Genomic DNA, 17,013 nt, shown 5'->3' with positions numbered 1-17,013 from the left:
AAATTTTGGCAAAGGTCATTGCTAACTTGGAAAGTTTTAAAACATCTGAAGCAAAAAATATTGATGATCTAAAGTCATTTATGTTCTCTTTATTTACAGGTGCTGGCCAACCTACAACATTGTGACGTGGTTTTCAGGCTTCAAGTCACTGGCCATTTCTTTATTAGGGATGGCCCCCGCCAACTGCTTAAGAAAGGCCCAAGTTCAGGGGCACCTCAGCATTTATCTAACTTCTGAAAGGCTCCTCTACAAGATGCTATCTGTTCTATGTAGGACAGTGTGCTTTTCCTAGGTTTTTTTTTTTGTTTTGTTTTTGTTGATTTTTTTTGCATTTGCACAGTTTATACAAAAGAACATGGAATTGTTGAATAGCTGAAAGGTGTTAGGATAGTCAAACAGGCTATGATTTCAAATGTTATTCTCTTCTTTGGGAAATAGCAAAAGGATGCAATAAAAACTATTACGTTTTAGTACTTGTAGAAAATAAAGACGTTATGTTTACAGAATTGAGCTGCAAAAAGTGCAAGCATGCCAATTTGACACGTGTGGTCTTTTCAGACAGGGGCATAAAATGAATGCATTTCAGAAAAAAATTAAACATCACACTAAGCTCTTGTCTCTGAGCTATAACTTTATTTTTAATACAAAGGCATTAGTCTTATAATACATACTGTAATCATCCTGAAAACATTTGTGTTCCTTACCTTTTGAGGCACAAGGTATACCAATAAATTATTGCACTGTTCATATTAGATTTTGTGAACCTGGGAAATCATGTCATTAACAGAGGCTGGTCTAGCAAATTGAGAAGAACCCTTGTAATGTCATAGACTTATGCTCTGGGACATTGCTCAAGGGTAGAAAGAAACCAGCAGGAAATATTTCAATCATTATTTCCAAATTCATTAACAAATCTAGGAGGAAGTTTAATCTCCAAGAGCGATGGGTCAGTGAGAGGCATGAGGCCCAGGTTGCTTGTTTCTCTCCAAGCACTAAATTAGGACTCCAGCAAAGGGCTTAATACGAGACGTATGGAATATGAGACGTGGAGATAAGACCATCAGGAGGAGTGACCATTGTCTACAAGTTCTCCTTGAAGACCTGAAGCCTGGGTATCCAGAGACAAGAACACAGTCTATCCTAACAGGATCCAAATGGCAGGATGTAGAAGGCCCCGGATCCAACATGCACTCAACAAGAGCCTACTGCTTAGGTTGGGCCCTGTCTTTACGCTCCAGAATTCTGGACCTTGCTCTTGGAGTTGAGAAAGTCTGGTGGAGACCTGGTGTGATAAATGTCAATTGGACAAGAAAGGAATTGAGTGACTACAAACCATCATAATTTCCATCTCCAGGCTGTTTTTTGTTTGTTTGTTTTTAAGACTGGGGAAAGGGGAACTATTTATTCTGCCTTAAAATGATGGCAAATAAGTGAAGAAGACATTTTGTGAATGTAGACTATGGATATACTCCTAACAGACTAATATAGGCATAAGAGGAGATTGAGTAGATGTGTTTCTGTTATGTAAGCAATAATTTTTTTCTGTGTCTTATGGAGTATGGCTAGCGATTATTTATTTCTATGCTAGACAGTTCTCTGCATGTGGGTTCCATATAGGTGCAGAATTTTCCTCAGCTATTGGAGGTATTTTACACAACAACTTTGTTCATTTGGATGAACTGTTATTGGACTGAAATTTATACACCATTTCATTAAAAAATTGTGCCTTAGAAAATGCAAAGCTGTTGCACATCCTGGTGAATTTATGGATGCAGTACATTGTAGAAGGACACAGTCACCTTCTCACCCCTTCTTCATGGAGGTGTTTGCTGTTTTACAGGAAAAAAATTGAAAAGACAAAAAAAAAGGAAAAATTAAAAAGAAAAAGAACAAAGTTTTGAAAACTGTACAGATTAAAATAGGTCCAATATTTTGATGAACCACCTGCATGTTTTATTAACTATTTTGATAATGTGATGTTTACACGTGGCATGATGATTAGCAGAGTACTTTCACCAGAAATGATGCACAAAGACATGTAACCATGTGCTCATTCATAATGGATTTTTCTAGAATCCTTTTTACATGTGGAACTCCATTGTGGAAGAAAGCTATGAATAGTTCATGTCTCTTCTGGTCTCACAAAGCCATTTGTATGCATTTCTTAAGCGTAGACTCACTGTGCATATATGGAAGCAAGAGTGAAGTCAGGAGAGATTAAAAACCCCATCTCCAACTGCAGAACATGCTTTCCCATCAGGACGCTACTCACCAGCACAGAATCATCCTCTGACATTTTCTAAATTCTAATTGCCAACTCTTTCTATTTCTATTCGATTTCTATTTCATTTGGAGCCAGTTATGTGGCAGTTTCAGCAGACTGGATCTTGTGTTTCCATTGCAGCATAATGAGTATGATCTATTTCTTTTCAAATAATCTTTGAGGTCCTGAGGGGGGGGGGCGAAACCCTCATCTCTGTTGAGCTCTAATGTAAATGTGTTTGTTTAAAAAAAGACAAGGCGAGTGAGTGATTTATTGTTCCTGAGGAAGTATATCTGATTTTGTTTTTCTCAGACTCCAAAAGCTTGTCCTATCTCTTTCCTAAAGGGGGTGGGGCGGGGGGAATGGGTGATTCTGTTTCTCACTAGCCAGTTTTCATGACATTTCATCCTTCTTTCTAGTGTTATTAATGCGATACTTATGCTAGTTATCTATATACAGTTTAAGAGTTAACGAACTGAAAGACCTACTTCCACTTCCTGTGTGAGTCCGTCCAAAAAGATGTAATGATTCTGGGTGGGCTAATGTTCTATATCAATTAAACTAACGTTCATTTACAATATTTATTCTAAAATTCCTCAGAAATAGTAAAAAAAAATTAAAAATAAAAAGTTGTCTAAAATGCAACAGCTTTTATAGTCAATGTACATTTATAAATAAAATACTCAAATCAACTTTGTATTCCATGCATTATTTGGGGGTGGGTGGGAGGGGTCTGTTTTCTGACTTGGAGACCAGCAAGCCCAGATGTTTGGGTAACTGCTGTTAGCTCAAGGTTGTATAGTCAGATGACTATACAGGGATGTGAACATTAGGTCATCTAAGGTGAATCAGACTTCTAGCTGGTTGCTAGGAACTGCCTTGCAGGGAAGGATTGAAACACCTTTAAAGGAGACAGTCAGTAACCACAGAATCCTGGAAGTGCCTATGAAAGTTGTTGAAACAGTGTTCAACCCAAAGTCCAGGAGTCCTTCATTAGGTGTAGGCACTCTCCCCTGAGACATGGAGGACAAAGCAAGGAGATTTATTATATGGCAGCTGTGGGGAGATGGCATTTCAAAGTATCTTCAGCCCTCTTCAGGGATGCAGACATGGGCTTCAAGTTAAATAGGGGAAGTTAGGAATAGGAAATGGGAAAACAGTATGCTCCATTAAAACAGTCTCAAGTCACAGGTTATGGCCTGGCTGTCAGCTCAGTCCTGAAGTTGGGAGGCCTGGCAGGGCGTCAGGAACTTTTGGCTGTTTTCTTCCACATACTAAGAACATGGCCTGTTTGAGGGCCACTTTGCCTTTTGTCATATGGTGTCTCTCAGTGAATTCTATTCTTCCTGGAGCCCACCAGTGATTACAAAGTGACTGCCACAGGGAGTGGCTCAGATCAAAAAGCACCGATGCAACATGAGGGCTGTCAAACGTTTCACGAATTCAAGCGTGCAGCTTGTAAGTTGCCTCTTACTTGGTGAGAAACAACCAAGTGCTGGCCAACTTTCATCAGTGGCTGGGGAGAAACAGGGGAAACACTTCAAAGTGCAGTCCTCAGCGTTCTGTCTCTGTGCCATGTGATCGGCTCCATTAATGGCCTTTTGCTCAGCTGTACAGGGACCAAGACTATACTGGCACAGAGATTTTCTGTCAACTCTGAAGAGCACACGAGTGCCTTGTGCTCTGTCCCACCTCTGTAGGAGAGGGTAATGACAGGCAAATCTCTGGCAATTGTCAATGGCTTTAAGAGATAACATTACAATTGCTACCACACAGTGTATTCTCCCTTTTGCAACATGTGCTTATGTTAGTCTTGCTGCTATTAAGGAAAAGTGGGCTGTGTTGTTGTTGCTGTTGTTTAGTGAGAGTTTTAATGGGTTCTCAGAGTAATATAGTACCACTGTTACTATTTAAATGAACATCCACCCAAGTAGGGCATAATTCCAAAGAACTGTTACTCTCTGGGGTTTAGAAAGCATACCTCCATTAAAAGGAACACATTTTGTCTCTGCTATATGGAACTAGTTACTTTCCATTCCCATTCTTCAAGACCTAAGAACTCTTTTGAATCATAAACTAAGTACAGACTTGGTACCCCAATCTTTGTTGTCATCTGAGACCTGGGCTATGAAAAGGATGTCTAGATGGGTTTGAAACTCAAACTGTTCTGCGTTAACAGTGAAACCAAAAGAGAGCAATAAGCATGCACTGTGATAAAGGAAGAAAAGGACAGTTGTGTCTGGAGAGGAGAGAGCTAGTTGACTACTTCCACATATTTTATGGTGAGATTCCCAGTTTTTAAATGTTGTTGATTTAAAACATTTTCCAATATACTGTCATTGATACTATGGAGAATAAATGCATATATACAAATCTAATTTTGTAGTGATATGTCTATATTAATACACAGATGTATTATAGACCTATTATAGATATTATAGCTATATAGAGAGATATTATATATTATAGCTATATTGAGATAAGAGGAATAAGTGACTTAGCTTGGACAAGTATCAGTTTTTACAGAATTATATATTTCTTTTTTGGCCAGTCATGGGGCTTGAACTCAGGGCCTGAGCTCTGTCCTTGAATTTTTTTTACTCAAGGCTAGTACTCTACCACTTTGAGCTATAGCACCACTTTCAGTTTTCTGGTAGTTAATCTGAGATAAGAATCTCAATGAACTTCCCTGCCCAGGCTGGCCATGATCCTTAGATCTCAGCCTCCTATTGAGTAGCTAAGATTACCAACTTGTGCTGCAGGAGCCCAGCGAGAATTGCTTCACCAGCTATCCCTAATCAAGGATGATCAACAGAATCTCATATTCATGTCTTCCTGACTCTTGTGTCTGGGATCTCATAAGAGACCATAGGAAGACCCTTGAGCACAGCTGAACTTTGGTAGAAATTCATCTACACACAAAAGCACACTTTTCTCCAGGTAAAGATGAGATCATTTTTTGTTTAATTTTATTGTCATGGTGATGTACAGAGGGATTGCAGTTAGTTACATATGTAAGGTAGTGATTACATTTCTTGTCAAACTTGTTACCCCTCCCCTTATTTTTCTCCCACTTTTTCCCCCTCCCCCCAACTCCAAGATGGGGTCTTTTTAACACAGTCTTACTACGTAGTGAAGGTTGCCCTTGAACTCTGGATTCCCCTGCCTCTACCCACTAGTGAGTGCTGAGATTACGGACTTGAGCCACTGCCCTCTTTTCACCCTGTAAGCTTACAATTACAAGGACTCAAATAGACTTGACATTCCAATTCTATTCCCTTAATTTTCGACTTTCCTCCTCTGAGTTGAGACTAGAGACTTTCCCTTGCTGTGTGGCTTTGGCTTCGTCTGTGTATAAGGGGGGTGGAAACGGAGATCCTATGTGCCAGCCACAGACCAGGCTGCCACGCTCTCCCTGACACACACCACCTCCAAGCCTTTCTCCCAGGTCCACCCTGGATATAGCATAATTTAAGCATCACTGCTGGAACTCAGCCTTGCCAAACCAATAGACACGACCTGAACCAAAGAAAGACTTCCTTCAAAGGCCCCTAATGGAGAAAAGACTCAAAGAGTACCCCATATGGATTCCCATTCATATTGTTACTTCACTGCAAACAGATCCACTGATACCTGAATCGATGTGTTTTCTTTGGGGGAAGGAAAACAGAAGTAATGGTATGATCTTCTGAAGTCTGTGTTCTTTTCTAAAATATATAATTTTTTCTTTTTTTTTTTTTTTTTGGCCAGTCCTGGGACTTGGACTCAGGGCCTGAGCACTGTCCCTGGCTTCTTTTTGCTCAAGGCTAACACTCTGCCACTTGAGCCACAGCGCCACTTCTGGCCATTTTCTGTATATGTGGTGCTGGGGAATTGAACCCAGGGCCTCATGAATACGAGGCAGGCACTCTAGCCACTAGGCCATATCCCCAGCCCTCTAAAATATATTTTTATTTTCTTTAAGTAGTCATACAAAGGAGTTTTATTTGACCCAGCAGTTTATGAATATGGTGCCTCTAGATCAATGTCACCCCTTTTAACATTCTTACCCCTCAACCCACTCTTTCCTTCATTTTTCTTAATTTTTAGGTTACGTATTGAAATGTTTGCCATTTAACAAAGTAATCTGTGTGTACAATACATCTGGATCTGTGCCATCCCTTCAACATTTTCACCCTCTTCCACCCACCCCTTCCCTTATTTTTCTCATTTCTATGACATATACAGTGCATTTTGGCCTATATTTTACTCATTTCCCCTATTCATTCTTCTACCCTTCTCCCCTTGTTCCCCTCGCACCCCTGCAAGTACCTGTTCCCTGGCACTTTGTTGGGCTTTGACTAAGTCTTTCTAGAGAATTCTACTATTTGCACTCTCCCTAGTTTTCTTTATTGTATACCAAGAAGAGAAGATTTCAGCAGACCCTGTGGATTTAGATGACATCTTGACCCAGTGTGACTAAAATATACACATAAGAAGCCTCTAGCACACACTGTATCAAAGTTGAGCATTGGTGGTGTGTGCCTGCCATCTTACTCGGGAGGCTGAGGTGGGAAGGGCTCTTGAGCCCTGGCAGTTAAGACCGTCCTGTAAGCAAAACAGAAGCATTGTACCACGCACTACCAGTAGGCTCTCAGGATTCTCCTGGGGCAGAGTTAATTACAGATCTCACAGCAGCCAACATTTACTCCTACATCCGAGAGAGGTTGTGATGGTTAAGAGTGTTTCATGTTTTATAATTCTTTGAAAAGTAAGAAACTTTGTCGTGGTGATATGACACAGTCTGGAAAACCAGTAGAATATTTGATTAGATAAATGGAGAATGCCTTCTCAGAGAGGATCCAAGAAAATTTGAAAGGAAAAAAAATAAAGGGATTTGTTTTACTGAACAGTAAAATTTACTACAAAAATAATAACAGATGAAATATATATCTGGAGCAAACATTGTTACACTAGTTATAATGAACCCAGCCAAGAATACATGCTGGAAATGGAACCAAATAAACATAAAAAATTCTAGAGTATAATAATAATGATGGCATTGTGAATTAGTGTCTAAAGCAGGAACAATTGATTCCTTTCACCTCTTTACAATAATGTCAATTCTGCATGAACTTAATTGTTAGATGAGAGGAACTGGAGGTGTGGGTCAAGTGGAAGAGCATCAACTATAAGCAGAAAATGACCACTGAGCTGGGTGCTGGTGGCTCACGTCTATCATCCTAGCTACTCAGGAAGCTGAGATCATGGTTCAAAGCCAGCCTGGGCAGAAAAGTCCATTGAGACTCTTACCCCCAAAACAGGAAGTAGAGCTGTAGCTCAAAGTGGTAGAGTGCTACCCTTGAGCAGGAAAATTCAGGGACAGTACCCAAGACCCGAGTTCAAGCCCCACCACTAAGAAAGAAAAGAAAAAAAAATCCACTGAGACTACAAGGACCTGAGCTATCAAACGATTCAATAGCACATTTTATAATCTGAGTAAAAAGTTTTTGGTAGTTCCCAGCTTCAAAGTCATTGCCTTTTGCCCTCTGATGTAGAGTTAAAGAGTATTTTAAATTCTTAAGTTGAATCAGTATATGATTCAGTATACTTCCTTTGCAATTCATAGAAGAAATGTCTGGGTGATTTCAATGAGAAAGCTGTGTTGAGCAATCACACCATCTCATTTCTCCAGTATCTGTCAGGCCTCCATAGAACCACTGAGATGTCTAATCACTTTAAAATTAGTATTGTGTCATTCATTGCCTATTGTTTAAAATACAAGGATGGGGAGTATTGAATTCGCTGTTTCCCTGGGTGTCTGTGGTGGGCCATCAAGAAAGAGCCTTTCAAACATTCATTCTCCAGAAGTCATGCTGTGAAGTGGGATTACCCCACCATCAGCTCCAGGGCTGGGATCCAGTTATAATTACATCACTATTCACCATAATCTCTCTCTCTCTCTCTCTCTCTCTCACACACACACACACACACACACACACACACACACACACACACACACACCATAGTATGGGTTCAACTAACTTGGGTTTAGGCCAAAGATTCAATCAGTGTATCTCAGAACTTTTGCTACAGTTGAAGAAAGCTTTTTAGTTTTTTCTGGATTAGGAAAAGAAGGCCTGTGGGCTAACTGTACTGACAGATGGCCTCTGATCTCAAGGAGTCTAGATTTAGGACAAGATCACCCTGTAGGTGGCAGAGGTAGATTGCGCAGAGGCCATGACTAGGCCTCAGCTCTAAAGTTACACCACTGCAGTTTCATAAAGTCTATAAAGTCCTATAGTATCTATTCCGATATTGTTTGGTTTGTTTCTTGAAAGGGAGAGTTTTCTAAAATGAGTTGGAAATATTAGGTTATGACACAGCCATAAAAATCACATTAAAATAGGCATAGCTACCACTTAAATAGTTCTATCCTTGGTACTTTGATGTGGATGTCTCTTTTTAATTAAGATTTGTCTTAAATTTGAATTTTAATAGGTTCTGCAGTGTCTTCTTAGAAGCAGAACCCCCTCTCCCTTAACACCATTCGTGAATTTATTCCTTCTTATTTATCCTTCCTTAGCACCAGCCTTCCAAGGTTCCTATTTAGGAGGGCAATAAAAACAGTAAGAAGGAGCCAGGCTTCTGTGGTTCAACCTTGTAATTCGAGCTACTCAGGAGATCTGAGGATCATGGTTCAAAGCCAACCCAGGCAGGAAAATCCATGTAACTCCACCTCCAATTAAAGACTGAAAAGTTGGAAATATTGCTATTATTCAAAGTGGTAGAGCACTAACCCTAAGCACAAAAGCTCAAGGACAGTGCCCAACCCCTGAGTTCCAGCCCTAGGATCAGCACAAAAGAACAATAAATAACTTTTTGCTGGGCTCTTGTGGGTCACATATGTAATCCTAGCTACTCAGGAGGTTGAGATCTGGGATTTACCATCCAAATCCAGAGGGAACAGAGATTGGAGAGACTTTTATTTCCAATTAACTATCAAAAAGTTGGAAGTGGAAATGTGACTCAAGTGGTAAAGTGCCAGCCTTGGAGAAAACAACAACAACAAAAAAACAAAAACCAAAAAACAAGGTATGAGTTCAAGCCTCAGTATCAGCACACATACAAAAAAAATCCAAAGTTTTATATCCTTCTACACCAACACACTAACTACCATTCACCCATAAAAATCTGTAGAAAGTTGTCTTTGGTCACACATGCACGAGGCAACTTCTCTCATTAAAAATAGCCTACACAACGAAGCCCAGTTATTTCTCAAGGTATCTATACAATAGGAGGTTATGTCCTGGGACAACTTTGTGGGGAAAAAATGCAAAATAAATACACATATTTAAAAAAAGATGATCAGTTATAGTAAAACCCAAATCAATGTGGTTTTATTTTTTCCCCCTTCACAAATCAAATATTGAATTGCTCTGATCTTCTAAAACCCATTAAGTTCTTTAGTTGACCTTTCCTAGAGATGAAGGACTGGCTGCTATAGAAAAATATTACAATATTTCATAGTCTAATATTAAACCCAGAATTAGGAGGCCTCTCCTGGCAGGCTTCTCTTGAGCTCTTTGGCAAAGCACATGACCATTTTCCTTCTCTAAGGCAGAAGGCAGCCTCTGATTGACAGTATTTCAGCTAGCACATCAGAAGAATGAATTGTTGTGCATAAGAGCACACATAAAGTATTTAACACAAGACTATTCATGCTATCATGTCAGAGCCCCCATGATTGCCTTCAGCAACTAGTGGTGGAGTCGGTAGGCTAAAGGGCACAGTTAGTGAGGTTAAAAGAATTATTTCTACTTGGTGCCTAACCCGCATTTGATTGTCCTTCCGTGTGCCTGGCTTCTCCAATGCAGTCTTTTTTTTTTTCAGATGATTATGAATGCTCCAAGTGGGTTCCTTGCAGCCACCTGGCTTACGGACTGTAAGGCACTTCAGAAATCAAATTTCAGGAAAGAAGATTAGTTTGAGAAACAATGAACAAGGAGAAATCTTCCTCCACCGAGCGGCTGTGTGTCAAAGTTTATCGTCATTATATTATGGTAGGAAGAAAAGAACAAATTAAGACATTTAACTGCTTAAAATTTGAAACCCAATTGCATTGAACACTGCAAATCTTGTTATCAGACCTGTGGGCTTGCCTTTTCCTTGTGAGAAGTCTGGTATGCGTTAGCAAATAACATTTTTAAAATTCAGAGAATGGATCTGAGCTAAGTGGATGACCCTATTCCATGTTCTGTACCATATAAGGTGCAGATTTTCAAATTAAATTTAAAAGTCTCTATAGAAAGGAAGACCTTAAAATCACCTTCTTACCTGGACCCTATTAGTAACACCAGCAATGTTTTAAATTAATAGCAGTTATGTGACTACATAAGTTCTAACTTTTAATATATGGGGTCATTCAAATACCAGCCTTTCAAATTGGCTGTAATCATGAAAGAACCATTAAGGATTTAGTGATGTTCCAAGAAGTCATCTTAGCAAAGGAAAAGAGAGGGGGAGGGGGAGAAGAAAAAATTGGCTCTTTTTCTTTGGCCAGAAACCCATATTTTAATTGAATTTTGATGAGATGATGGATGTTGTTCTGTATTCCAAGTCTATATGCTAAATTAACAAGACTGTCTGCTTAGCTTCCTCCTAGGAAGGCACACCAAGATGAGTTTCTGCTAAGTCTCTTACATCAGGCAAGATGTGGGCATCACAAATTCTTGTTTGGTGCTTGGAATCACAATTTTCTCCAAGCTAGTGCTGGGAGCTGGAATAAACCATCTGGCTTGAAGAAGAAATCCCAACTGAAAAGTATCCATCAGCCACTAAAGATGACTCTGATTTAAAATATAGCCATTAAAACATTTTAACATTTTTAAAGACATTTATTTATGTCTTATTATTCACCCACTTCCTAAGCTTTTTGGCTTAAAAAACTTGAAGTAAAATATAACTTAATTTTTTTCTCCTTATCATAAACAGTTTTAAATCCATTGCCTTGGATTTTGACCCATTCACTAGACATATGAATGGTCAGAAAAATGGTGGGTTATTCTTTTCTTGCTATTTGGAGTTTTTACGTTGGGCATAATGGCCATTTTAATTCTTCTTCTTCCTCTTCTCTCTCTCTGTGTCTCTGCCTCTGTCTCTGTCTCTCTTTCTTACTCTCTCGCTCCCTCTGCTGGTACTAAGACTCGAACTCAAGGCCAAGGCACTGTCTCTTAGCTTTTTCACTCAAAACTGGCACTCTACAACTTGAGCCATAGCTCCACCTCCAACTTTTTGGTGGTAAATTGGAGCTAAGAGTCTCATAAATTTTCCTTGCTTCAAACTGTGATCTTCAGATCTCAGTCTCCTGGGTATCTAGGATTTCAGGTGTGAGCCACGGTGCTGGGTTATTTTACTTTTTAAATTTTCTAGATGGCATAGGCATGCCCAGTTAGCAAAAACCTAGCTCATCATTCTAGCTCCAACAACAATTGTTTCCCTGTATCAACCGGAGTGCTCTAATAAATATATAATATCCCAGGTAGCTCTGGCCCAGACACAGGCCCAGAGGTCAGATTTTTCCTAAGAGCAACTGACCCCCAAATCTCCTGAGAACCACACCCAAATTTTTCATATTTGTTTGAGCCATACGTGATCCCTTGGTATTTCAGCTACTAAGAGTTTTTGCAGTTCATTTAACAATATGACATTCTCCTGTTTGGGGATACTAATGGCTATAGGATGATTTGAACTATGTCCTCTCAAATCCATATTGCTTAATCCTAATCCCTAGTACCTAAGAATGTATCCTCACTTGAATATAGGACTGTTCTTGGTCTAAATAAGAGTATAATTGCGAGTCTTGGATGATATCTTGGGAAACCAGCTTCAATCTGGTGATATCATTCACTGAGGAGAGAAAAAATGAAGAACAAGGAAAGGAAGGGAGAGCTTCTAAGTTGAATTTTGGATGGACTGAACTTGTAATCCATATGAGACTTCCAATAAGCAAGTAGATACTTATGCAGAGGTCTGTAAGTTTGAAGGAAGAATAGACTGGAGCTAGAGAATGGATAGTCCTCACCTTGTGGCCATTGAAACAGGAAGATAGATGTTATAGAAGGAAGGAAGACAATCCAAAGTAGGGAACAAAAAATTCCAGTGTTTAAAAACTGGAAATGGAAACTAAAAAGGATTTTTTTTTTAAGTAGCAAGAAAACCAGACATGCTTTGATTTCAGTCCCGGAGGAAGACTGGCAGAGTAAGATGCCTCCAAAAAGGCTGAGAGTCAGAATATTCTAGATGGCACTGCAATAACAAAATAACCCCAAATCACAGTGGTTTTATAACAGAAGTGCCTTCTTCCCTTGAATTCAGTGTGCTGAAGAACACTAAGGAACTTCATCTCTCAGTAGTGATTTCAGGTTGATCCTATCCCATGACTTTGCCATGTTAAGATTATATCTCATCACCAGGACAGGGTGAGAGAAAGTGTGACATCTCATGAATGCTGTTCTGTGTTAGCACAGAAATAATACATATCATGTTCATCGCAGCACAATTTGTCATTGCTAAAGTATGGGACCAACCCGGATGCCCCTCAGTAGATGAGTGGATCAGGAAAATGTGGTACATATACACAAGGGAATTACATGTCTCTATCAGAAAATGGAAGGACTGGGAAAAAATTACACTAAGAGAAGTGAGCCAGACCCAAAGAAACATGGACTCTATGGTTTCCCTCATAACGAATTAGTAGTATAGGTTTAGGCTAGTCACAACAGAGGATCACAAGAGCCCAAGAGCTATGCCCTTATGAACACATAAGAGGATGTTAAGTGAAATGAACTCCATGTTATGGAAACAAATGGTATATCATTGTTGTATTTTCAACATGCCATGTGAAACCATACCTTTTTTTTTTCTATTGTATTCCCTTCCTGTGGTTGTACCCCTGCTATCACTGTATCTCATCTGAGTACCATGGAAACTATATATACGTGTATTAGAACTAGGGAAGGGAAAGGGAATATCAAAATCGAGAGACAAAGGATAAAAAGACAAACGATCCCAAAAGCAATCCTTACAAAAACATTTGGTGTAAAACAACTCATGGGGCTGCTGGGGGGGAGGGGGCAGGAGGGAAAAAGGGAGGGGGAGGTGGGGGAAAAATGAGGGAAGAGGTAACAAGTTGAACAAGAAATGTACTCACGGGGCTGGGGATATAGCCTAGTGGCAAGAGCGCTTGTCTCGTATACATGAAGCCCTGGGTTCGATTCCCCAGCACCACATATACAGAAAATGGCCAGAAGTGGTGCTGTGGCTCAAGTGGCAGAGTGCTAGCCTTGAGCAAAAAGAAGCCAGGGACAGTGCTCAGGCCCTGAGTCCAAGGCCCAGGACTGTCAAAAAAAAAAAAAAAAAGAAAAGAAATGTACTCACTGCCTTACATATGAAACTGTAACCCCTCTGTACTTCACTTTGACAATAAAAGAAAAAAAATTAATATATATTCATTTGCCTCAAAAGTTATGGCCAGAAGTATGTTTCAAACTAAATACAAGGGTAGATTTAAAAAATGCAGTCCTCCTATACACATATAGAGAGGAAAATACGACACAACACAAAATACATTCTCCACTTCAAAATCAAGAAAGGTGAAGGGCAATAATTTATTTATGAATAGAATACCAAATTTTTCATTGTGGTTTCATCAGCTCACACTAGTGAACTGTCAGGAAAAAGAAATTATGTTTATTGAGAGCTTATGTACCTACCACATGCTAAAGAATATCCCAAAACCTGATTATGAAATGATCCATAATATTTCTTCTAGGTCTAGGCAATTTGACTTTGAATAGACTCCAAGTCTATCTTATACCCTCCAGAAGCATAAGACAACCATAAGTTGTCTTATGGATGGCAAGAGACGGTCTGGATGCATGTAGAGTCAACATGGCTGATTCTTGTCTTTAGAAACAGTCAGAAACATGAATCAACAGAGGCAGTGGCTGTGTGGAGTCTCCAGTCTAAGCCAGAATCTTTAATTGCATTGTCTTCTCTTATGACAAGTAATTAGAGATGACTGTTTCCTACCAGTCTGAATTACAAGATGATTATTTCCCTTTAGCATTCACTAGCTTCTTGGCACTGCAAGGTTTGGTGTTTTTTTGTGTTTTGTTTTTGTTTTTTAATGCACTGACTGCTGGAGAAGGTACCCAATGAGCAATTTGCCAGCTTCCAAGGTCAGTTTTAGTCATAATGAATAGGTAAGGTAGGACTAAAAGTTTCACAAGGACCCCATGTGTGAGGTTTTCAGGGGCTGGCCTTGGAGTTAGATGCAGGGATATCACAGTCAAAAGCAGCACCTTTCAAAATCAGCTCCATTCCTCATAACTACATAAATGAAAAACATAAAAATGAATATGTGTGAAAAACATAAAATGAAAGCCAGGCCCTGGTGGCTCATGCCTGTAATCCTAACTACTCACGAGGCTGAGATCTGAAGACTGCAGTTCAAAGCCAGCCCAGGCAGAAAATCCCAATGAGACTATTATCTCCAAGTAACACTCAAAAACCTAAAATGGTGCTGTGGCTCAAAGTAGTAGAGCCCTAGCCTTGAGTGAGCTCAAGGACAGTGTTCAGACCCTGAGTTCAAGCCCCAAGACTAACAAAAATTTTAAAAGAAATTAATAAAAAATATAAAATTAAAGACCTGATAGTGTTGAATATGAAAGAATAGTGTTCTGTCAGCAAAGAGAAATGACCCCTCAGTACCTATGAGAGGGTGAGACTAGTCCTTTCACCAGAGAGGAAGTTCAGAGTTCAGTCTCCAGTAAATGCAGAGAAAAGGCCTGGGGAAAAACAGCCTAAGGAAGTATTAGTGGGTAGTGAATACAAATCATGTCTTATAGGCATCATTTTCCTTATGACAGGAAGGAATCAGTCATTTTAAAAATTAATAAAAAGAATAAAAGATGTGTTCAAATCATAGTCCTGTTCATTCTCTCTCCTGCCTCCCTATCAATCTCTCTTCCCCCTCCTCTCTCTCTCTCTCTCTCTCACACACACACACACATACACACACATCAATTTAAGTTATAAAAATAAGAAGACACAAGACATAGAAGTGCATAATCCAGAGACACTTCTTACAGGACCACTTCTTCATCATTGCAACTAAGACTTCTGTCCACTAATAAGACAATGTTTCCTACTTTCTCCATGATGCCTCAATGGAAGGAAAGCTTACAATTCTGATTTTTTGTACCCTATAATAAGTTTCCCAAGACAGTGGGTTCCATGAATGACTTTTCTGACACAGGGATCTGATTTAGGACAAAAATATGTATGTCCACGCCGTAAAAGTGTTTGATCATCTTGGTCTGTGGAGAAAGAGGCATCAGGAGGGTCTGGGCCATACCATTTGTAAAGCCATTTATCAGAAGCTGATGAATCTGACTTTTGTTTCCATAATAGGGACTTACCATTGGTTCTTGCTATGGTTTGGTATGGTTTGTTTCCCCAAAGGTTCATATTGCAGACCTGGTCCCCCAGTGCAGTAGACCTGGGAGATAGTAGAACCTTTAAAGGGAAATCATCCCTATGAATGGATTAATACTATCTCCTAGGGGAACTAGATGAGTTATCCCAGAAGAGAGTGTTAAAAGGGATGCTGGTATCTCTCCTGAATGCTTATTGAACATATGGCACTTGCCTGGATCAAATGCATTCTCATTATTGTTATACCATCCACCATCATGCTCTTACTAGAGATGAGGAGATGTTGGCACCAGCAGTTGAAACTCCAGAACTGTGAGCTAAATGCACTTCTTTTCTTTAGAAAGTTACTCAGCCTCAGATACTTTGTGATAGCAACCCAAAATGAACTAAGACAATCATGTGGTAGTTGTCAGCCAGCACTATAAGCATACAGTAATCTGTGCTTACCAGGACAATGAAAAAGTGATATAACAAAGATCAACTCATGAAGAAAAGGCATTTTCTCTTAGATAAGAAATTAGCCAGTATCTGAGGAGGGACATTGGTTAACATAAGAGAAATCTATAAATTCCCTGGCTGAGGAAGCAATACAGTGGATTGTGACGGTTTGAATCCCTTCTGACTAATAAAACCACCTTAAGATCACCAGTTCCCATGTCTAGGTAGATAACTAGGAGCACAACAAAAGGTCAAGCTGTCACTCCGCAGCTCTGTCAGCCCAGGAGAATGAATTCAGCCATGGCTGGGTCATTTCCTTTAACATTCTGATGCTTGGCTTCTAATTGAGGTCTAAGGAAGATATTTGTCCTTTGTCACTCACTCAATAAGAAAAAAAGAGAGAGAGAGAGAAAAAGACAGCATGGCTACCTTTTACTCTAATTTGTTCCAGGAGTAAGGGAATATTTATGGTAAAGAGGTAAAAGTATGTGAGTTTGTAAAATGTATAAGGATGAACTACAGTACACATGGATTACTCATTTTATGATCATAGTGGACTGTATTCTAAAAAAGCAAAGATACTACTTTTGAAAAAGAAGATAGTATTCGTTTAAAGTTTAACAAAACTTGTCTTCCCACTTTTCAGTGTTCTTTAAACCACAAGGAAAAGTAATTTCCTCTGTTTCTTTTTGTTTGCTGTTTGTTTGGTTTTTGTGCCAGTCCTGGAACTTGCCACTGTCCCTGAGCTTTTTGCCAAGGTTAACGCTCTACCACTTGAGCCTTCCTTCCCTGGGTTGTCTCTGAACCACAACCCTCAGATCTCAGTTTCCTGA

General features: G+C 39.5%; 1 protein-coding gene across 16 annotated transcripts in view; it reads left to right on the top strand.

Annotated features, from left to right (window-relative positions):
- The window catches only part of Limch1 (LIM and calponin homology domains 1), a 294,059-nt gene extending 291,104 nt beyond the window's left edge, over nt 1-2,955 (top strand). For 11 of the 16 annotated variants that reach the window (XM_048364841.1, XM_048364834.1, XM_048364833.1 and 8 more), the window contains one exon: nt 100-1,914. In XM_048364841.1, coding sequence (XP_048220798.1) covers nt 100-125 — 26 coding nt within the window. In that variant the 3' untranslated portion in view covers nt 126-1,914. Of the gene's footprint in view, nt 1-99 lie in introns of all 16 variants that reach the window. The other 5 variants (XM_048364831.1, XM_048364840.1, XM_048364830.1 and 2 more) reach the window with 1 other exon arrangement.
- Nucleotides 2,956-17,013: the final 14,058 nt, after the last annotated feature.

This window comes from Perognathus longimembris, chromosome 16 (assembly GCF_023159225.1).
Source record: "Perognathus longimembris pacificus isolate PPM17 chromosome 16, ASM2315922v1, whole genome shotgun sequence".
Taxonomy (NCBI): Eukaryota; Metazoa; Chordata; class Mammalia; order Rodentia; family Heteromyidae; genus Perognathus; species Perognathus longimembris.
Note: the sequence above shows the minus strand (reverse complement) of the source record. Positions and strands in the feature narration are given on the sequence as shown.